This window comes from Spinacia oleracea, chromosome 1 (assembly GCF_020520425.1).
Source record: "Spinacia oleracea cultivar Varoflay chromosome 1, BTI_SOV_V1, whole genome shotgun sequence".
Lineage (NCBI taxonomy): Eukaryota > Viridiplantae > Streptophyta > Magnoliopsida > Caryophyllales > Amaranthaceae > Spinacia > Spinacia oleracea.
Genome location: NC_079487.1, coordinates 26,783,102 through 26,804,902, shown reverse-complemented (window position 1 = coordinate 26,804,902; position 21,801 = coordinate 26,783,102). Strand labels below are relative to the sequence as shown.

The 21,801-nt window shown below is 39.1% G+C and overlaps 2 protein-coding genes across 5 annotated transcripts; one reads left to right on the top strand and one right to left on the bottom strand.

Annotated features, from left to right (window-relative positions):
- Nucleotides 1-1,444: 1,444 nt before the first annotated feature.
- On the top strand, nucleotides 1,445-11,610 carry LOC110778983 (F-box/kelch-repeat protein At3g23880). 4 transcript variants are annotated; one of them, XM_056835194.1, is made up of 6 exons: nucleotides 1,445-1,590; nucleotides 1,701-1,762; nucleotides 2,590-3,828; nucleotides 4,091-4,198; nucleotides 5,274-5,428; nucleotides 11,286-11,610. In XM_056835194.1, exons 3-6 carry the CDS (start codon nucleotides 2,606-2,608, stop codon nucleotides 11,294-11,296), a joined length of 1,497 nt encoding a protein of 498 aa, XP_056691172.1. In that variant the 5' UTR covers nucleotides 1,445-1,590; nucleotides 1,701-1,762; nucleotides 2,590-2,605; the 3' UTR covers nucleotides 11,297-11,610. The 4 variants fall into 4 exon arrangements, with proteins under 4 accessions (XP_056691172.1, XP_021839206.2, XP_056691174.1 ...); XM_021983514.2 differs by having other exon boundaries at nucleotides 1,446-1,590; nucleotides 2,536-3,828; XM_056835196.1 differs by having other exon boundaries at nucleotides 1,457-1,590; nucleotides 1,708-1,762.
- Nucleotides 11,563-17,852, bottom strand: LOC110778982 (cytochrome P450 98A2). Its single transcript, XM_021983513.2, has 3 exons — nucleotides 17,158-17,852; nucleotides 12,523-12,932; nucleotides 11,563-12,392 (listed from the first exon to the last, which is right to left on the bottom strand). The coding sequence occupies exons 1-3, from the start codon at nucleotides 17,642-17,644 to the stop codon at nucleotides 11,754-11,756; spliced, it is 1,536 nt and encodes a 511-aa protein (XP_021839205.2). The 5' UTR covers nucleotides 17,645-17,852; the 3' UTR covers nucleotides 11,563-11,753.
- Nucleotides 17,853-21,801: the final 3,949 nt, after the last annotated feature.

Sequence of the window (21,801 nt, the reverse complement as noted above, 5' to 3'; positions counted from 1 at the left end):
CCCGTAGGAATATTCCCTCCGATGCCTAAGTAAGTATTCACTAGAGAGAGAAGTAATTTGTAGAGAGAAGGCAAAGATAGTTTAAGGTAGGTGGGAATGAATTGAATGCCCCTTTTACCTTGGGATCTGAACTATTTATAGGGCTAGGGTTTCTTGAGAATTGATCCCTAAATCCTAGTTGCATGATTGGATGACCTCTGGGATTGAGACATGTGTCCGTTTTAGGGGATTTTGCTTAATATATCCTGGTGGATCCTCTAGGTTGGGGTTTGGTCATGGATAACTTTGGGCTTTATCAAGTAGGTGGGCCTCCTGGGCCTAAGTGACAAGGTTTGGACAGGGGTTAAGAGCACTGGACCCATATCTGTTGGGGGTAGGCTTGAGTAGGCCACGTACTTCCCTATGGCCCATGGTGGTGATATACCAAGGCCGCATCAATAATGTATTTGTAAACACATATCTGATGTTGTGAATTTAGAAGTGTTCAAACTATTTTGTGATAACAACCATTAACAATTACGAAGATTAATTAAGCAAGCAAACCAAGCATGAAGGAGAAAATCCACCAATCCACTAGAAATAATGATGGAGATTTACAAAGAGATTATCAAGCTAAGCAAGTTTCACCTCACAGTTCTCACTCACTTAAACCCGAGTGTACGAGCTTACAATGAGGATTTTCTCTCTCTTAAATCAACAAATGTTACTCTAAAACAAGCATACTACGAGTGGATATAGTGATAGGGTATACAAAACAATCCAAGGTTCTAAACAATCTACATCTCTTGATCAAAACATAAAGCGAGGAAGCTAGCAAGAGCCGTCGCGAAAACTAGCGGGCCCGTTGGCCACCCGCTTGATCACGAAAGGAAGTAGAAATTCGCTACTGCAATGCCCTCTGGAAACCAAGCGGCCCCAATGGATTTTCCTACGTAACCTTTCTTCCACCTTTCAAGCCTCTCCTAATGCCTCCTTAGTTTATTGTCCATCAAACTCATCTCCACACTACATCAAACCCCAACACGTAGACCTGTCAAAAATCGACCCGACCTGAAAATCGACCCATACTTGGTATTGAACAAGATTTTGTGATCCGTAACCCGGTTTTATCCGAACCCAAACAACCCAAAAAGTAATGGGTCAAAACCCGACCGAAACTTTTTTGGACCTGATCGATTGAAAATTATTGTGTTTATAGTAATAAATGAGATTATGAGAAACTTTAAGCATTATAAACACGTTGTTTTTATTATTGTTGTGTGTAATATGATTTTAATTTGAATTATACGTCATTCGTAAACCTGAACTCTAAGTAACCGACCCGATTTAAACCAAACCCGAAAATAAATTTTTTACAACCCGATCCGATGAACTCGTTAAACAGGACTACAAACACCTGATATGCAAATATACTTTCTTACGGACTACAAAGATACGGGGGTACAAGAATAATTGTTTTTGTCTTTTTGTATCCTTGCCAGTTGCCACGCCCCTACTCTCTCCTGCTCTCTGTTGTTTGTTTTGCGCAGAGTTGCAGACCTCTCTGTTGTTGACTACACCGAGAAAAATTGGGCTCCAAGCAAAACCTAAGTAAGCACAAAAAATTTAAACAAAAAGCCTCCATTTTTTCTTTGTGTGTGATTGTGTTTCCTTTTTTTTTTTTTTTTTTTGTGATTTTAATACTGAAAATTTTCGAAAAGTTTGCAGTTTTTCTCACTCACCAACGACGAGCTAAAAGGGTACTCCGTATTTCAATTTGAAGGTATCCTCTCTCACCTTTTCTCTCAACTATACAGGTTTTGAAATGTTGGAAATTTTTAAGTTTCATCGATTGTTCTGCTGTTTCTGAATTATGTATTTGCTCCTTCTAAATTGTTGACCTTGATGTTTTTGCACAAATTGTCGAAGATGTTGAGTTTGAAATTGGTGAATTATATTCATTTTTATCTTCTTATAGTTAGGATTTTGTGTTGATACTCTGTTTTTGGCAAAAAAATATGAACCGGTTGTGTTAGATCTGCTTATTCGTTGCTGTAATTACTTTGAATTAGCACACATTTTTGCAAAATCTGTAATTTTTGGCGGGTACAGCTTCATTTCAGATGTTTCTGGATATAATTCTCACTTGTTCTTCCGGCTTAATAGTTCATTACTCTGAAAATTGGTTTTAAAATTTAATTTTTTCTGTAATTATGTTTTTGGTAATCGTTTTCTTGTTGTTAAAAATCTCTGTTTTTTAAATAAATAAATAAAAATGCTGAGTTTTATTTCATACCCATGTTGCTAATTTTGGCTGCTTTTTTTAAAATTTTAAAATTTTATGTTATCCACTTCATACCCAAATTTTATTTTTTAAAATTTCATTCCCAGATTTCTTGTACCCTGATGCTCTTATTAAATGTTTTGATTTCCATTAAAAAGAACTGTGCAATTCATGTTCATGTGTTTGTATTAAAGAAGTAATTTTCGTGAACTAGTACGGAGTAGTATTTAATTACCAACCTTAACAGCTAAAATCTATGCAATTGATTCCAGGTTAAGTTGCTTACCTGATTCTGGACTTCTGAAACAATTGTTGGTCACTTTCAGTTGCTCTGTCTCAAAAATGTCTGATAATGCCCCGAAAATCACTCAAGAAATTTGGTCGGAAATTTGGAAAAAACTGCCAGTGAAAACCCTAGGCCAATGTCTGTGTGTGTGCAAACCCTGGAACACTATCGTCACTTCCTCTTCTTTTGTGGCTGCTCACACCCAGAATTCTTCTCAAGGCGAGGGCGATTCTCTTCTCCTGTATAAGCATTTCACAAATGCTCCGCAGAAAAATGAAGAGTACACGTTCTTTCTTGATTCATCCAAAAAAGAGTCAGACCTTGAGCCTCGCTACACCTTAACTTGCCCCTTTATGGCTAGAGATGGTGGGAATTATTTCCGTGTAGTTGGTTCTGTTAATGGTCTGATTTGTCTCTCTGATGATTTGTTTGGGTACACCTACCTTGTAATCCTTTGGAATCCCTTGCTTCGCAAATACATCAGACTTCCTGTGCCGAGAGTGAATTATGTTCTTAAGGGTGCCCACATATCTTCTTTTGGCTTTGGGTATGATTCTAGGAAGGCTACTCACAAGGTGGTGCGAGTAAGTTACATGCGTGTAAAAGATAAAGTAATGGACGTGACTCCTCCTCTTGTTGAGCTGTACTCAGTTAACGAAGGGAAATGGAGGAACATTTCTGCTGATGGTGTGGTGGATATTTGCATATGTGACTACTGGTGGTCTCAATGCTTTCTTAATAGGGCTATTCACTGGGTTGCCTGGGAGAGGGATGCTACCACCTTTGCTTTCTGCAGAAACTTGTTTCTGATTTTTGATGTGGAGGAGGAGAAGTTTAAGAGGATGAAATTTCCTGATGCCATTGCCAAAGAATGCACACTTGATCTGAGTGTTACAGAGTATTGTTCCAAGTTGTCAGTTTTTCATTCTGTACTAAAAGGAGGCGCTGCAGGGAATGAAATGAAACGCTGTGAAATCTGGGTCAAGGGAGAGTATTCTGTGGGGAACTCGTGGAGCAAAATGGTTAGCATTGAGATCAATTCAAGTGCAAGTTTTGGTTGGGTTCAGTGCTTGAGGAAGAACGGAGATGTATTGGGGTTTACTAAGAAAGGAGATCTTGTATCCTATGATCCACTGATGAAAGAGATCAAGAGGATGGGTATTCGTGGGTGTTGGCGCTCCTGGTTCACTTGTTCTTATACTGAGAGTCTGACTTTGTTGGACAGAAAGAATGGTGTGGGTACTTATGATAAGGCTACAGGGCAGAAGAAGAAGCTAAAGTAAGTTTACATATATAATTACCAAAACAAAAAGTTCACATATATTTATAAACTGAATACTATGCATTCCTTGATGTTTTTATTTTTCTGGAAAAGTTTATTTCGTAATTTTGTTGCGAGTAGTTCATAATATGACCACTGATGCTTTACATAGTTATTTGAAACTAAGGTAATCTTTTGCTCATTCTAGTCTGGTTGCTTTTAGCCTCTAGTTTTGAAATGGTACGACTCTCATTCTTTTGCAATGTTCTTACGTCTATAGATACGAATTAAAGGTTCTCCCCAATGGTTTTCTGGATATGGAAGAAAAGGTGGTTGACGGAAAACGTGGATGTAAAGGTGACCAGTCTGGTGGACTTGGTAGCTCTGCGTAAGTTCTTCCTTACTGGGAACTTCCATTCAGACTCTTAATTTGTTTCTTACATTCGTATACATCTAAATGCTCTAGCATGTGTCTTTCCCTGAAAGATACAATTTTGGAGACTGTATATCTTGGTGTTTGCCTATTATTTGATTGCTGAGAGAAAAGAAAATCCTTCAGCACTGTAAGGACCTCTGAAGGGTTGATTAAAATTCCACGTATCATAAATAATGTCCCGGAATTGGTACATCAAATTTACTTGGCATATGTGCTTCCAATTCCCAGATTCACATGATGTGGTTGACAGTGGGATGAGGTTGACTGTATTCCGCCAAATTTTCTCACTTTAATCCCATTTGAATTATTCCCTTTTAATGTTAAACATGAAATTTAGAGGCATTTGAGTTGGCGAATTATTTATGAAGTGCTAGATCCAGGTTTTGTTGGTATTACGTAGTGATACATGCTACTCGTTGATCTTGCATAACCGAATTTCTCCTGAAAGTATCAGGTATCTTCTGAGGACTAAAAGTTAACCATGTGATAAGTAATTTCATTTCTCATTTTTTTTAATCTTTCTCCTTGTATATTGAGGTTGACATATATCTTTGTCTAGCTCACTCCACAGTCCACACCTGACCCCAGATTGTCATTAGCAACTTTGGTAAATGTGCTGATGAGAAGAATAACCTGAATAATGAGATCAATCTAAACTTAGGCGTTCGATTTAGCTACAACATTTTTTCTACATTCTGTAAACAAGATGCTTTCTACTTTTTATATGCTAAATATGGCTTAAAAAACGTCCTTTCAAACGGTGGAGAGTGGACGCCCATCTTCTGAATGGAGTGCTTGATCTTGCAAAAAGTATTCATTATAGCTCGAAATGAACTAGTGAATATTGAATTAGTGATCAATTCTTAGATGGTAACACCGGGTTGGTTTCACAGTGCACTTGGTTACAAGTTTCTGTTTGTCTCTGTTCTTCTTGTAACTTGCAAATTACTGAGAAGTATCTGAATTTGTGGTAACTGGTTTTGACTTTTGATGCTGTTAAACAAAATACAATTTGTATGTTTTGCAGCTATCATCAGGGAAAGTTCATACTTATGGAGCAGTTGATGAAACTTGATGGAGGTACCATGAATAGGGAACCTGAAGAGTACTGTTCTATGGCTGATATGGATCTTTCAGATTTTATTTCCAAGGCTAAGTCCATGGCTACATATTTGGCTGCGGGTATAGTTTCACTTTCACAACCTTCACTCACACTTTATTGTTTACAGTTACATGGGATTAATCTTTATCGATTTCGTGTTTGCAATATTATGGGAGAAGGGGCGTGTTTCTGCGAAGAAAATGCTAAGTGTGAAAATAGGGGAAGCCTCTTCAACCAGGCTGTCGTTTTCCTCCAATCGGTTGTGGTTTGTCCTACAAAAACGGCAAACGTAAACTGGCTCGGGGGAGTTCCCGAGAAAACCCTCTCCGACGCTCAAGTCAGTTCTTGTAGAGAGAGAAAGTAGTGAGAGAGTCAGTGTGGGAATAATTGCATACCTGAGTAATGATTAGGTGAGACATATTTATAGTAATGCAGGATGGCATTATTAGTAAATATAGGCAAGTGTAGGGGCATGGAATCTTGGGCTTGTTAGAGGTTGAGATATGGGCCCCTAACTTCTGGTCTGAGCCCATCAGGAGGTTTGTGTTTGAGGGTATTTTCAGTAATTTCCCTTAGAAGGTTATTTTGGTAATTTATGTAAAAAGTGGGTCCCACACAGGGGGGGCCCGAACATTAGCCCCACGCCAAATTTGCGAGTTTGGCTGAAAACTCGGGAGTTTGGCGGAATGAAAGAACCCGGAGCCTTCCGGCGCGGCTTGCGATGCTTGGTCCTTAACACAAGCACATGGGTGGGCATGGAGAGGTGCACAAGGGTTCGCGTTTACAGTGCATAAGATGTGCACGTGTTGATTGCGGGTTTGGGCGAGGGGATGGAGCACGGGCTCGGCTGCTGTTGTCTGAGTCGCACAACGCTCGACGTCGGGCGCTTGCGAGGTGAGCTACGTGGGCTTGGTTGTTCTTGCCCCCACGCGATGCTGGCCGGCGTGGCTGTTAACTTGTGTTACTCAGGGCTTCGGGCGGAAGCATGGGATGTATGTTGGCGAGGGACTTGGCTGTTAGCATGCATTTGGCTTGGCTGCTCTTGGCGAACCGGGCGAGAGGCGCCGACTTATGGATGGGCGAGCACGGTCGAGCGAGTATGAGTGGGGCATGATGGCATGGACAGGCGGGGCTGCTCCTTCCCCTTGGGCGTGGCAGCTCCTTTTTTTTTTTTTTTTTTTTTTCGTAGATAAGGCAGGACTGGGCGTGGCTGCTCCTTCCCTTTTTTTTTTTTTTTTTTTTGGTAGGCAAGGCAGGACTGGGTGTGGCTGCTCCTTCCCCTTAGGCGTGGCTGCTCCTTCCTTTTTTTTTTTCTTTTTTTTTTTTTTTTTTTTTTTTGGGCGATCGGCATAACACGGGTGTGGCTGTTGCTATTCGCCTTCTTGTTGGGCTGTTGTTGCTGCCCTTCGGGCGCGCGCGCCAATCTCGCATGGGTGGGCTTTCTCTTGGCGTGGGTGTTGTTTTGTCGCCCGATGTCGGGTGCGGTGCGTGAGAGAGAGTCGCACATGATGGTGCCATGGCTTCTACTTTCCGCACATGATGGTGCCATGGCTTCTACTTTCCGCACATGATGGTGTCGGGTGCCATGACTTTTTCTTTGCCGCACATGATGGTGTCGTGGCTTTTACTTATGGTGTCATGGCTTCTACTTGCCGCACATGATGGTGCCAAGGCTTCTACTTATGGTGTCATGACTTCTCTTTGCCGCACATGATGGTGTCGTGGCTTTTACTCGCCGCACATGATGGTGCCATGGCTTCTACTTATGGTGTCATGGCTTCTACTTGCCGCACATGATGGTGCCAAGGCTTATACTTATGGTGCCATGGCTTCTCCTTGCCGCACATGATGGTGTCGTGGCTTTTACTCGCCGCACATGATTGTGCCATGGCTTCTGCTTCTACTTGTCATACACATGACGGTGCCATGGCTTCTACTTATGGTGCCATGGCTTCTACTTTCCGCACATGACTTAGATAAATTTTGATAAGTATGGGAATGAGTTGTTGTTCTCCAAAGGAGCTAATGAGCCCCATGCTTGGACGAACGACGATGCGCCATTCTTGGAAATGACTTAGATTATTTTGCTAAGTGTGGGAATGAGTTGTTTGTTCTCCAAAGGGACTAATGAGCCCCATGCTTGGGCAAACGATGATGCGCCATTCTTGAAAATGACTTAGATTATTTTGCTAAGTATGGGAATGGGCTTCTGTTCTCCAAAGGGGCTAATGAGCCCCATGTTTGGGCGAACGATGATGCACCATTCTTGAAAATGACTTAGATTATTTTGCTAAGTATGGAAATGGGCTGCTGTTCTCCAAAGGGACTAATGAGCCCCATGCTTGGGCGAACGATGATGCGCCATTCTTGAAAATGACTTAGAATATTTTGCTAAGTATGAGTTCATGTGCTTGAACTTGGCTTGTCTTTTCCTTTTGACGTGTGCTGCGCTTGCATGGCCAATGTTTGGCTTCTACTTACAACATTCTAGAAACAAAATTTGCTAAGTAATATTACTGGTCGAGCTCTTTACTATTGCCTTGAAGATATAAAGCTTTGTTTACAATGATGAGATGTTATTTAGCCTATGGCGGGCATACATGTATCTTACCCCCACTTTCATCATTGAAAACTATGGATGTGAGTTATAAAGCTAAGTACTTTTGAGAAAGGGAGAAATTCTTAGGAGATTGAACATAAAACCTTCTAAAGTTGTCGGTGTTCCATGGGCGAAGGAGGGGCTTGCCTTCAGGAGTTTCGAGTCCCTTCTGGCTTGGCTTTCTTGGCCAGTGGTTGGGGGGTACTTGTCCCTCTCTTGAGGCTGTTAACATAGCATCGTCTGCCCACTTGTTGATCCCCAAAGATTTTTCCCACGGAGCCATCTTCCAACTCAAACTGCATGAGAAGTTGGTACACCGAGATTGCGGCTTTTATTTTGCTTAGTATAGGTCGGCCTAAGATGATGTTGTATGGCAGGGAGATGTCCACGACAAGAAAGTCTACCAACAACCGTCTTCCCTTGTTTTTAGGACCCAACCTGACAGGTAGCTTGATGGTGCCTTGAGGATGGACGCCTTGACCTCCAAATCCAATGAGTGGCTGGGAGATGGTTTTCAGATCATCTTTGGAATACTTGAGCCCTTTTAGACACTTTAGAGTAATGATGTCGGCGGATGATCCACTATCCACTAACACTTGCCCTACCGTTGAGTTAGCGACTTTCATCTCGATGACCAGCGGATCGTCATGGGACTCTTGAATTGGATGACTAGTGTTCCCACCAAATGTCATCACCGGGGCCGATGCCACTTTTAGGACTTGATGTTCCAGTGCCCACAAGCTATCCTTCGCCTTGCTCACAGACCCGCCTGTTGCCAAGCCTCCGGCTATCACTCCAATGCAGTCTCCCGTATCATCACTAAGAGACTCCTTTTCTTTGGCTTTTGCTTTTGGGGGATTCTTCCTTAGGTAATTATTCAGCTTGCCCTTGTCAGCCAAGTGATCCTGTGCCTTTTTCAGCTCCCTACAGTTCTTTGTGGTGTGCCCGCACTCGTGGTGAAACTCACACCAAAGTGACTTGTCTCGCTTTGCTTCGGGCGTACGGATTGCAGGTGGCTTAGGGAGGACGTCTTTTCCTTTGAGATCAAGGTAAATCTCCCGCCTATTGCGGTTGTACCCCGGATCCTCACCATGGTCATCAACCATAACCGACTTTTTGAGGGAGGGCTGAGTTTGGTCGTGGCTGTCGTTAGGTCTTGGCTTTTGTTTTTGCCTTGTTCCACTCTCACCACCCCAATTGATCTTACAAATATCTGTGGCTTGAATGTGCATTTAGGCCTTCCCAATTGCTTCCTCGAGGTTGGACACCCCGGACTTGACCAATTCAAACTTGAAGTCATCTGGCTGAAGACCTGCCAAGAGGGCTGCGAACTTGGTTTCGTCCTTGAGATTGTGTATCTTTAGGACTTCTTCATTGAATCTCTTAATATAATTGCGAAGGGTCTCCGTCTCTCCCTGTTTGACTGCCATTAAGTTGACACTTGTCCTTTGGTGCCTCCGACCCGCCGCGAATTGGCTGATGAAAACCTTTTCAAGCTCACTGTAGCTCTTGATGCTTCCCTTTGGTACGTGCTTGTTGAACCATATAAGGGCAAGACCCTTCAAGGTGGTGGGAAAGTACCTGCACCAAGTAGCTCCGCATCCAGTCTGAACGTTCATTTGAGCTGCATAGGCGGCCATGTGTTCTTCTGGATCCGTAGTTCCATCGAAAGGCTCGATGGTAGGGACCTTCACTTTGTCTCGGCGGGGGGTGTTCATTATTTCTTGGGAGAAGGGAGTGAGAACCTCTTGCAATGACGAGGTATGTATGTGCCTATCAGTTCTTGGTGGAGGGGAGTCCCATCTTCCTCTTGGGGAGGTATGCCTACCTCTACTCTCTGGGAGAGGCGAGTATGTTCGCTCACGGCGTGGAGGGATCCTTCCTATTCTTGAGGGTGAGTGATGCCTTGGGCGATGAGAAGATGAATGAGCCCCTGGCTGTTGATCGAGGGATGAAACCCTTATCCTGGGGGAACGGCCTCTAGCCCGGCTAGAGGGTGAGTGACATCTCCTTATAGGAGAAGGTGAGTGCCTCCTGAGAGATGTCCTTCGAGAGCTGACCTCGATCGGTCTGACTTGTCTTGAAGGAGTGGGGTAGTCTCGTGCGGAGGCCGTAGTCTTAGCACTAGAGGGGGATAGACCTCGGGTGATCCTATCATTCCTGATGGCTTCTCTGGCTTGTTCGAGGCGCCTTCTGTGCAAGAGGTCTCGAGCATCAAGGTCTCCTCTGTGCAGTTGTCGATCTTCAATTACCCGGCGTGCATCTTGGCTGGCCCTTGATTGGCGAGGGCGAGGCTGTGCCCCACCCGTCACCTAGCCTGTCCTTCACACTTCGGGGTTGTGCCCTGTGGATGGTATGAGATGTTGTGCTCACCTTTGAGCTGGTAGGGTGGTTTGGATGTTTCTTTGAAGGTCCTTCTCCCATTCCTTGGAAGTTGTGGATAGCCTCATTGACTTGAGCAGCCAAATACTCTAGATCCTTTCGGGTGACCAAGTTCTCAGGGTGACCCTCGACATGGGGCTGTTGATTCTCATGGTCCTGATCACCATCGTGATCATCTCCGTTCCTCGGAGTAGGCATCAACACGTAATTGGGATGGGACTCTGATCGATGAGAGGAGGAGTGTTGCCTGGTTCGTCGAGTGTTAACCATGGCTTGTAGTTGACTTCCCCACAGACGGCGCCAACTGTTTCTGCGAAGAAAATGCCAAGTGTGAAAATAGGGGAAGCCTCTTCAACCAGGCTGTCGTTTTCCTCCAATCGGTTGTGGTTTGTCCTACAAAAACGGCAAACGTAAACTGGCTCGGGGGGGTTCCCGAGAAAACCCTCTCCGACGCTCAAGTCAGTTCTTGTAGAGAGAGAAAGTAGTGAGAGAGTCAGTGTGGGAATAATTGCATACCTGAGTAATGATTAGGTGAGACATATTTATAGTAATGCAGGATGGCATTATTAGTAAATATAGGCAAGTGTAGGGGCATGGAATCTTGGGCTTGTTAGAGGTTGAGATATGGGCCCCTAACTTCTGGTCTGAGCCCATCAGGAGGTTTGTGTTTGAGGGTATTTTCAGTAATTTCCCTTAGAAGGTTATTTTGGTAATTTATGTAAAAAGTGGGTCCCACACAGGGGGCCCCGAACAGGGCGTACTATACCTTATATACTACTAATACTAAGATGCCAGTTTAATTCCAGCCCGGCCCGGCCTATTGAACAGGTCTAGACCGGACCTAGAGAAAACAAACCAGGAGTTAATTTCCGCATACATTTCTTCGATATGTGCTATGCTGTAATGCTGTTGTCCAATTGTCTAAAATCCTTATTATGTGGTTTGATGTTATGCAGGTGGCCGATGAAGCTGCTCAGACTCGAGCTCGTCAGTGCCAATTTGCTGTTTTGCTGCCCTCCCTTAAAACTTTGCATACAATCGGAGTATCTAGTAATTAAAAAGCTTTTGGAGAAACAATTACTCTTTTGGGATATTAGAATTTTGAACTTTGCGTGGTTTTGCTTGAATTGCAGTTGCCTGTAATTCACTATATTCTGACTTTTGTGTCTGACCTTTCCTTGTGAACATGGTACAAGTGTTTTCTGCAGGATGTAAAACCTTAACAAGGTGATATACATGGTAATGTGTGCAAGTGATATAAAGAGAGTACGTTTTCTTAAACTCACATTTCTCTTGTACATAGAAACTACACATGGTAAAAAAAAAAATACAAAAATATCATGTAGTGGCCTCGCTCGCGTCAATTGTTTTTTCATTCCCTTGTTGATCAAACTTAGGTACGCGACTAAAAATGCTACTAAAAGTTACATATCGACTGGTACGCGTTTATACAATTGATCTGCAGGTAACCTTGGAGCAAGTATAGCTTGTAGAGGGGTGCTCATGTAGGTAACAATTCCTGGGGCTTCTTTCATTTCAATTTCTTCATCATTTGGTGGGTTCCAATCAAAATGGTGCAATAGATGACCCAACATAGATGTGACCAAGTTTATACCCAATTGTGTTCCTGGGCAAATACGTCTACCTGCCCCGAAAGGTAGCAACCGGTGATCGTGACCCTTCATGTCCACGTCCTCTTCAAAGAACCGTTCTGGCCGGAACTCGTTTGGATCACGCCATGCATTGGGATCGCGTCCCAAACCCCAAACATTAACATAGACAATAGAGCCCTTTGGAACGTCATAGCCACCGATCTTAACATGAGCTTTTGCCTTATGGGGCAACATTAGAGGGGTTGGTGGGTGAAGCCTTAGGGACTCCTTGGCCAGTGCTTGTAAGTAGGGAAGGTTTGAGAAATCTTCCTCGATCATGATTCGTTCCTGCCCGATAACCCGGTCTAGCTCTTCTTGGGCCTTTTTTTGTACTCTTGGGTTCTTTATTAACTCTGCCATGGCCCATTCAACTGAGATTGAAACTGTGTCCATTCCAGCAATCACCATATCCTGCACCAAATTAATAAAATGCAAAATCTCAGCTTGTTGCAAACTCAAACTTCATCCCATGAAAGAACAATTCAATAAAAAAATGTATGTATGTATGTTAATTATCAAATTAGAATGCATATATACGTACCCAAAGAAGCCCGATAACGGTGTCTTCACTAAGATCATACTCATCCTTGAGACCGAGCAAGGCATCAACAAAGTGTTGCTTGATACCACCAACATCTTTCGACTTTACTTTAGCATGCTCCTCCATGATCTCTCGAGTAAATCGGTCTAATCGAGCATTGTGCATAGCGGCGTCACCCTTTTCTGTGTCGAGAGGGACCAACAACCATCGGAGCCATGGAAGGTGCTCGGCCAAGAAGCTAGTCTTGTTAGATTTAAACCCACTAGATAGTATACCCTTGAATTCCTTTCCTAGGGGATCCAATTCTCCCTTGTCATTTATAAACCTCTTCCCAAAAGTTAGCCTTGTGATGTTGTTGAATGAAACTGTCCCTATGTACCTTCTTACTTTAAGGGGTTTGCCTTTGTTTTCTGTACGAGCAAAAACTCATGTGTTAGTGTCAATTTTACCATGGATTCAAGATCAATATTTGTTCAAAATATTCAAATAATCAGACTTCACATCTGCAAACTTGAAAGTTGTGCGATTGATGTGGACGATCACAACCGTACCACAACCTATGTTATTCAGACTCTTCACTTTACCTCAAGTACCTATGTCGGATCCTCGACACTTCGATATGGGAACGGACACTTCCGACACATTATTTTCGACACTAGTACCCGAGTCCAAGTAACATAGACCACAACATTAACGAGGAAGTATAGTATAAACCAAACGTGGTGTGGTGGATTGTTGACTTCATGCACAAATGTAAAAACAGTATCAAGTTGTTCACTTTTCAACAATTACTTAATATGGAATTCATGAGGTTTAGGTGATAATCAAAGCATTTGTTTTAGTCAAAATGTACAATTCAATTTCAATTTTGGTCACCTAACCAAATTAAGCAATTCCTTCCACAGGGAAATATAAACCAAGGCAAACCAACTTTTGAGCTACTACGTATCAACTTTGGTGTATGAATCATAAAGACTCGATCTAGTGGTTACCTTTAATTTCCATATAAATATTGGTTTCTTTTTCGATGCAGCAAGAGCCACAAATGACAAATGATGAAGACAAGATTCAACCTCGATCCCAATTCATGAGTACCACCCCACGTCCCACGACTTAATTCATGAGTACCACCCCACGTCCCACGACTTAAACAACCTAAACTACTCCGTAGTTGACAACTTGACAATTGACATCCAGATATCAATAAGTTTATGACTCTACGAGTTATGGATAAATCAACTTTGTTTATCATGTTCATTTTTTAGTTATCCAAAATCATCTACCGTATAAAGAATTTGTGTTCACCATTCAAAATTCCAACAAAAAATAAATAGGGTGGGTACCCCCTCTTCCAAGTTACTCGTGACATTTGTTTTCTGACACCCAACTCTTGACCACAATTTTTATTTTAAATTTATCAATACTACGAAAGTATTCTACAAAATGGGTATTTAATTTTATTAACCAAAATGAATAAGTAGAACGTAATTCAACTTTTTACTATGTGTTGAATTAGGCCAACATATCCAAGTTCGGTAAAATAGGGTCGGGCCAAGAAGATAAAAGACTAAAATGGTCCAAACAAATTATTCCATATCTTATTGGACAGAACTCCACATTAGTGATCTAACGTACACACACCTTCAATCATAGCCACTAAGAACTAATCTGTATCTTATTGGACAGTAATTCACATTAGTTGACGTAGGAAGGATGGCTGCAGGTTTCGACAAAGAAGCGAATCGTCGAAAATTGCTGAATGATTTCTACTAGTCGGGCCTCCGGTGTTCGATTGCTTAATAGAATATGTTTTCGGAAAGAAAACGGGCCCACGAGTTCAACACACGGCTACGCCGTGAATGATGGGCTTTTTAGGCCATCCGAGTTCATTTAAGGCTCGAAAACTGCTCTTTAATTATTTTCGACTTTTGCTTTAATTCCGTTTCGTATTAGGGTTTTGCGTTAACTATTTAAACACTTTATTTTCGTAATTAAAAATCAAGAATTCTTTGATAATAAAATTCTGAGAGTTTATCTCTTTTCTGGTGGATTCGAAGTTTTTACAGATTTATCGCACGTAAATCTGTCCGTTCGTTCTAAAGATTAGCGCTGGCTTTTCTTTGCTAATTCTGACTGCGTCATTAGTGATCGTCGATCGACAATGAACCGTGGAATGGAAGGAGTGGATAGTCAGGAGAACAAATAATAGTAAAGCAAAATAATAGAGAGATGCTATCTTAAAATTAGTGTTGTCAAATGTCTATTGGCTTGTAGAAATCTAACATTTTGAATTAACTATTTACGGAGTATTTATTTATCCTTTCAACACGACGACGTTGTACAAGTATGTCTCTGCCAACTAACTCCCACATGCCCAATGTTACTAATGTGGGAGTTATTCATCATTCATCATCGTGAGTTTTGTGACAAAGTATAATTAATTAAAACAGCTAAGAAGATATTAGTACCCCATGGACAATGATTTATCACCACAATTATTCAAACATTCAACTCATAACGTGCTAACTGGTGCAACAAAAATATAAGTAATTCGTGTTTGACACTTTGACCTGAGGCGATACTATTGGTATTCATGTTATCATTGCAAAAATAAAAATAAATAAATTAAAATGTTACTAATGTGGTAACATGGGGTATCGTCCGGATCCTATTTTTTTTTATTTAAATTCAGTTCAGGTTGGTTAAAGTCTAAGATAAAATCGCGTTATTTACCTAATTTGATACTAGTCAGGTAGGACGTAGGAGTCCATTTGACTTTTCTCTCATATGATTATCAAAATCATAAATACAAAATGTTAAGGACGAAATAAATAAGCCTGTGTTTGCATATAAAACCTTGTACAATCATGTCATGTACGGAGTACAAGAATAAGATCTAGCTTGTACATGATATTTGTAATGCGAGTAATTTACAATTAATTGACGTCGTCCTATTATCTAGCTGGCAATGGAATGTGGTATCTTTCAACAGGACGTGTTTTTTTTTAATAAAAAAGACGAATAAACGTGTTTCACTGAGCCAAAACCTCAAACAGGTTAACCTTAACCGGACCCATTTTAACAGGCAAGAGATCATTCAAAGTTTCAAGATTGGTACGAAATATTTGACATAATAGTAATTATAATTTACGAGTATATTTCATATTTATGTCTGGCCTGTCGGCAGGTCATGCTAATAAGTATGGATTCCTACTAAAAGGCAAGATTGACATAATTATAAATTAACCTTCCCTTAGATTCCTATCAAAGAACTTTTCCTAGTTTGTTTATATTCGTTCTTAAATGTGCTCTATCTATTTGTTTTAATGATCACGCTAATAGTGTAATTGAGCTAGCTGATAGAGTATAAAACTAATCTTAGGGCTTCAACCATCAGCTTAAGCTTTTGGTTGTATTGGTCCTCTGACACTAACATTGTAACAATAATCTACTACGCTCCTCCATTCCTTTCAATCAAGATCGAACCTCACTTCGATCTCTTGAACACGTTGGCTTAGTTTTCGCTCTATTTGATATTTTATTCGTCCAACTTTGACTTAGATGGAACTTATGTGACACAATTGAACTTATCTATATTTGGACAACCCGTATCTGAAGTTAATACGGAAGGTGAACAAAATCAGACCTAAATTCGAAATTCACAAAACACCTAATTTGAAAACTGTCACGATCATTGTTTATACTTTATATAGTCGCGGCAAAAAAGCTGAAAATAATATTCTGACAACAAAATTAGGAGCTCTCGGTTCTAGGTCAGTCGCCCACCATTTCTGAATGTTGGATTATTAAATATTTCTAAACTTTGATTGGACCCATTCAATTCTAATTTTGCCAAATCTCTTTGATAAAAATAAGGAAATGTCCAAACAGAAGATAATTTTACTCCCTCCGTCCCTTAATACTTGACCTGTTTTGATCGGACATGTTTGTCAATGCACAATTTTAACCATCAATTTCTTTAACTACATGTTATAAAAACTTATAAAAATACTAATATTTTGAAAATATATATTAAGATAAAGTCAATAATATATTATATAAAAGTAAGGTCAAAGTGAATTACGTGATTAGTGCAAAATGTCAAAATAAGTCGAATATCAAGGCAAAGAACGAGTTCCAAGGAACAAAATAACCATTTCTCAAATACAGAGTATTCTCTAACTCGAATTAGACGATTATATAAGATTTTCTATAAAGGGTTGCATCACACTCTAGAGTAATCGATTGAGTATAACTTGGCGTGTGTGTCTTTGTCCTTTTATTTTTAGGATATATACACTGCAACAAACACATTCAAACCACCCATCCAAAATGCTTGCACCAAATAAAGAAATCAATTAAGATGCTAATTACATGAATTTGAGCTACTTAATTAACCTTATGGTCCCCGATCTCTCTAAATGGATCATCACTTGCCCATTAAATCATTTATGTTCCCTTTAATTTTTCAAATATGTCAAATTAATTCTTTTCACAAATTTTCATCAAATTCTTGTAAAAGACCGTCCAACGAGTTCTTATTTATCACATTAAATATTAGTAAAACGAAAACAATAATTAAAAAACTAAGCAAGTAATAAAAACGAAAAAGGTGTAAATCAAAGAAAAACATACCAGGTTTAGTGCAATCGTTGAAGAGTGATTCAATCATGGCAGTAACTTCATCTTCTCTAATAGGCCTGAGGGCCTCAAGTCTTTTCTGGGTAAAAAGCTCCAAAGTACAGGCTTTTCTAACCTTAACATAATGAGGCCCATAATCAGCCCAAATAAGATCTTTACCATTTTTACTAAATCTAGCAGATGATCTACTTCTATGTCTATCAGCCAAAGTTTGATCATGTTCCTTCAACACTTGCTTAGCTAGCTCAGCATTCGAAACGACGACGTTTAGCTTAGACCCAAGCCGGAATGACAGTATTGGGCCGTATATTTGAGCCCATTCATGAAAACACCGGCATCGAACCGGCTTAATGTCGTAAATGTTACCGAGAACCGGCCACGGTTTCGGGCCGGGCGGTAGCTTGTATCGAAACTTTTGGAAAAGATTGTAAGCTAGGAGGAGCAAGATAAGGGAGAGTGGGATAATAAGGAGGAGAGCCATATTGTTGTTGTTTAGGAGAGAGGAAAGGTGTGGTTAGAGAAGAATAAGAAAATTGTGGTTTTATGGTTAAGTGGGTGGAGAACGGGGTTGGTGATGGATAATGACATAGGTAGGAGAGAGAAAAAATGGGAAGAAAGAAAAAGGAAGCACCTTGTTTTGGATGATTAAATTTGTGTTTTTCGTAAGTTTAACTTAGATGGGATCTTGGAGTTTAATTAATGAATGAATGTATGTATTTATATGTATAACAATGTACTTATGTACATATGAGGTGAGGTAAAAGAAGAATCATCCTAGAAAATAATAATAATAATAATAATTGTTTATTTTCTATGATTAAGAAGTAAATTAAAGGAATATTAAGAGAATAATGCCTGTATAATGTGTTTGGACACGTTAGTAGCGCAATATCTTTTATGAATATGTAGGATCGTACAATGTTTTTATTTTTACCATCTATATAGATGGTAAAACTTGGTTGAATTATCAAAAGAAATAAGAATAATACTTCATTTGTTAGCTAATAATTGTAATGTTGGTAATGGTATATGGACACGACCATATGGATTTATGAAAAAGTAAAAATATGGAATAATTATTTTCATTTGTTTTTTAATAATTTCAATGTTTATATGATGTTTTAGAATATATGTTGTCTAGGGCAAATTGTTACGGAATACGGAATATTATAGATGGTATGATTTATTAATAATATTTTCCATATTTGTTTGGAAAGAAAAATGATACTCTCTCCGTTTTTATTTAAGGGATACATTTGTCTTTTTCGGCCGTATTTATTTATGAGATATACTTGTCATTTTTAATAACTTATCAACTTAACCATCTAATTAAATAATATATCTAATATATCTTATGCCCCACCACCCTATTAAACAAATAATTTCAGAACTACATCGCACCCCCCTACCCCCTAAAATGACATGGTTCCCACTTATTTTGCTTATTAAAATATATATCTATCCCCACTTGTTTTATTACTATATTTCTTCAATTCTTCTTCTTAATACCCGTGTCCGACCAAATGTATCTCTTAAATAAATACGGAGAAAATACAATTATGCAGTGATAAAATATTTAAATTTTGTTTCGTACAAATAAAAAAAAAGGATTTACATGGACCAAAAAAAGATGTCACCTACCATGTGTAGGGTAGACAATCGGACGAGAGTCAGATATGAGCGTAGTGACTACTCCGTACATGGCATTATCTGAATCGCAATTCGAAACAAAACGTAAAACAAAAACAAAGAAGCAGAAGATAAAACAACCTCACAAAATCTCGACACTCGAACAATCGTTTTATGAAAACAAACGTAATGAGTACATTGGTAGCAATGTAGGCAATTATGCATGTTACCATGCCAAGCATGGAAGGGGAATCAATTCAATGTTATAAAAAATGGTGTTATTATTATTATTATTATTATTATTATTATTTATCAGATAAACAATTTTCTTCTTTTATGGGTTAATAAAATACGGAGTACTTAAACAAATACTTTATTTAAATATTTCCTCATATATTACCAATCTCTAACGATCGGATTGTAATAATTAGGGCATTTATATTTAATAATGTACAACTTCAAATATTAAAACTTTTTTCAATTTTCTATAATATACGAAGTATATTACAAAAAGGTAAAATATACGGAGTACAAAATTGATTATTTAAAATATTCATTGAGTCTAACTAACATTATTTCACATAGCAATATTCATACCTTAGTTCGTGATACAAGTAATGAAAAACGTTAAATTAGATATTATTGCGATTTTAATAAAATAACAGAACAAGAATAATACATGTATTATTCCCTTGGTTTCATTTTACCTATCTCATACGATGATTTTTGTGAGAAGTTTTTGATAAAATTGAGCGAGTAGAATGAGACGGAGTAACTACTCCGTATATTTTTTTTTGTACATCAGGTACATCGGAGCTTATCTCCGATTACACGTAAATGTGATTCGGGTTGCACACCTTGTTTATGGTGGGTGAGTCTCCCAATAAGTATTTCTAATACGTCTTAACTAGGATTGAACCAGATACCTCCCTTAAGCAACACCAAACTGCTTATCACTTGATCCAACTTTATATAGTTCACTGCTTTATACTTCCTCTGTTCTTTTTTAAATGACACAATTATTTAGACACGTTTGCCAATGCACGATTTCAAACATTAATATCTTTAATTATGGATAAGAAAAAATTATAAAAAATTGATATTTAAAAAATATTTATTAAGAAGAATCTAATAAGACCTCTCAGGAATATGTTTTTTCTTAACTATAAAACACAAAAATAAGTCAAATAAGCTTGTGTAAATAGTGTCAAAAATTCAATTATGTCATGTAAATAAGAACGGAGAAAGTATAACATAAACTAAGTAGGAATAACTTGCTTGATTATAGTAAAAAAAAAAAAGGAAATGATAGGAAATTGCATAGTGGATGGGAGTTGGTGAGTTTTTTTTGGGTAGTGGAAGGAAGTGATAAAAGCTTGAAGGTGGGACAACCGGACAATTGTGATGGACTAGTGTTTTGGGTAGGCAATGGTTGGTAGATTTTGCTTTTGATAAACAAAATTAATTACGAGTTACGACATCATCAAAACATTCAAAAATTCCATACATCTTTTTTTTGTTTGTAGATTTTGTCCAAGTCAAAGATGGTTGCCTATTTCAACTTGCTTTGTTTCGTCTTTTTTCAAAACCCAAGATTGACTCCTGAGTTTAGCTTTTTATTTAGGTTTTTTTTGGGTAGTTGAATGTTATGAATTTAATTTAGTAACAAATTTTTATGACAAGGTGAGATATTGGGTTAACAATTTAGTAATTTATCTCAAAAAGACAACACGCTATAGTTCAAGATGAAAGAGTCCAAAAGATGCTAAATAACAAAATAAGTTTTTTCTATAGGTATATATATAGTAAAATTTTAAGTCTAATAAATGCGGTTCAATATTAATTAAACAACTTAATTACTTCTTATTTAGTGAGATCCAGTGATCTGAATGCCTAGTTAGATGCCGCTTCAGTTCAAGTGGAATTAATAATATTAATGACACATCTTACTCTTGACTGAACCCGTAGGGTCACACAAATAGTACATGAACGAATCAAATATTTAGATGAATATAATATTCAGTAAATACTTCAATTATGGATATTCGGAAATGATGATGGATTTTGGTTCCAGTGGGAGCTAAACAAATCATCAAAAGACAAAGAAAGAATATTTGCTGGAAATGAGGTTATTGCTGGAAACGGAAATATGGTTCGTAACGGAAATATAAATATTATCGAAGTCATATTACCGGAAACGAAACTATGGTTTGTATCGAAAATTATTAACGGAATTGGAAATATTGCAGGAAACATTATTGGAAACGGAAAAATTGTTCGAGTCGGAAATAAATTCCGGAATCGGAAAACAAATGGGAAGCACGACGAGCGACAGGCAGCGAGAGAGGTCGGCCCATCGCTTGACGAGCGAGCCCACGAAGCACAACGCCACCGCCAGGCCCAACGCCTAGCTGTTGGCTAGCGCGTAGGTTGTGCGGCGTGTGTGCGAGCAACGCTTGGGCGCTTAGGCTACTTGCGGGACAAGTAGCTTGGGCCGCAAGCTGGCCGCTTTTCCTAAATCCTAGAGTTTAGGTGTATCCTAAACTTCCCAATCCTAGGGGTTTGAGATTATCCTAAACTCTCATAATTCTAGTAGGATTCGACTACTTTCCTATAAATATATGACCCATGGTCATAAAGTTTAATACACATCAATACAATTGAATTTTCCTATCACATAGAGTGAGATCTCATATTCATAATACCTTAGATTAAATCCTAGTTGGTTGAACCTAAGACGGATCCGAACGTGCTATGGACTTCTATTGGGGTACGACTTTTGTCGTTCTAACTTGTTCTTGTTCGGTTCGGGAGCAGCTTGAGAAGGCACGCATTACAAAGTACGTATTCTGAATTATGCTAATTAATTGATTATGTGCAATTACTTTGGATTCAGGCAATTTATGATTTTTCCGTATGTAAATTAGATTGTTCATAACCTAACATATTTGTGGGTGATTTTTTGATAATTTTTTGTAATGATTTTGGGTATTTTGGTTTGTGGATGAT

Coding starts and splice junctions, on each gene's coding strand:
- LOC110778983 (XM_056835194.1), top strand. CDS start 2,606: ATGTCTGATAATGCCCCGAAAATCACTCAAGAAATTTGGTCGGAAATT. Junction 3,829..4,090: donor GGGCAGAAGAAGAAGCTAAA/GTAAGTTTACAT, acceptor TTACGTCTATAG/ATACGAATTAAAGGTTCTCC. Junction 4,199..5,273: donor GGTGGACTTGGTAGCTCTGC/GTAAGTTCTTCC, acceptor TATGTTTTGCAG/CTATCATCAGGGAAAGTTCA.
- LOC110778982 (XM_021983513.2), bottom strand. CDS start 17,644: ATGGCTCTCCTCCTTATTATCCCACTCTCCCTTATCTTGCTCCTCCTA. Junction 12,933..17,157: donor CAACGATTGCACTAAACCTG/GTATGTTTTTCT, acceptor TTGCTCGTACAG/AAAACAAAGGCAAACCCCTT. Junction 12,393..12,522: donor CCGTTATCGGGCTTCTTTGG/GTACGTATATAT, acceptor AATTTGGTGCAG/GATATGGTGATTGCTGGAAT.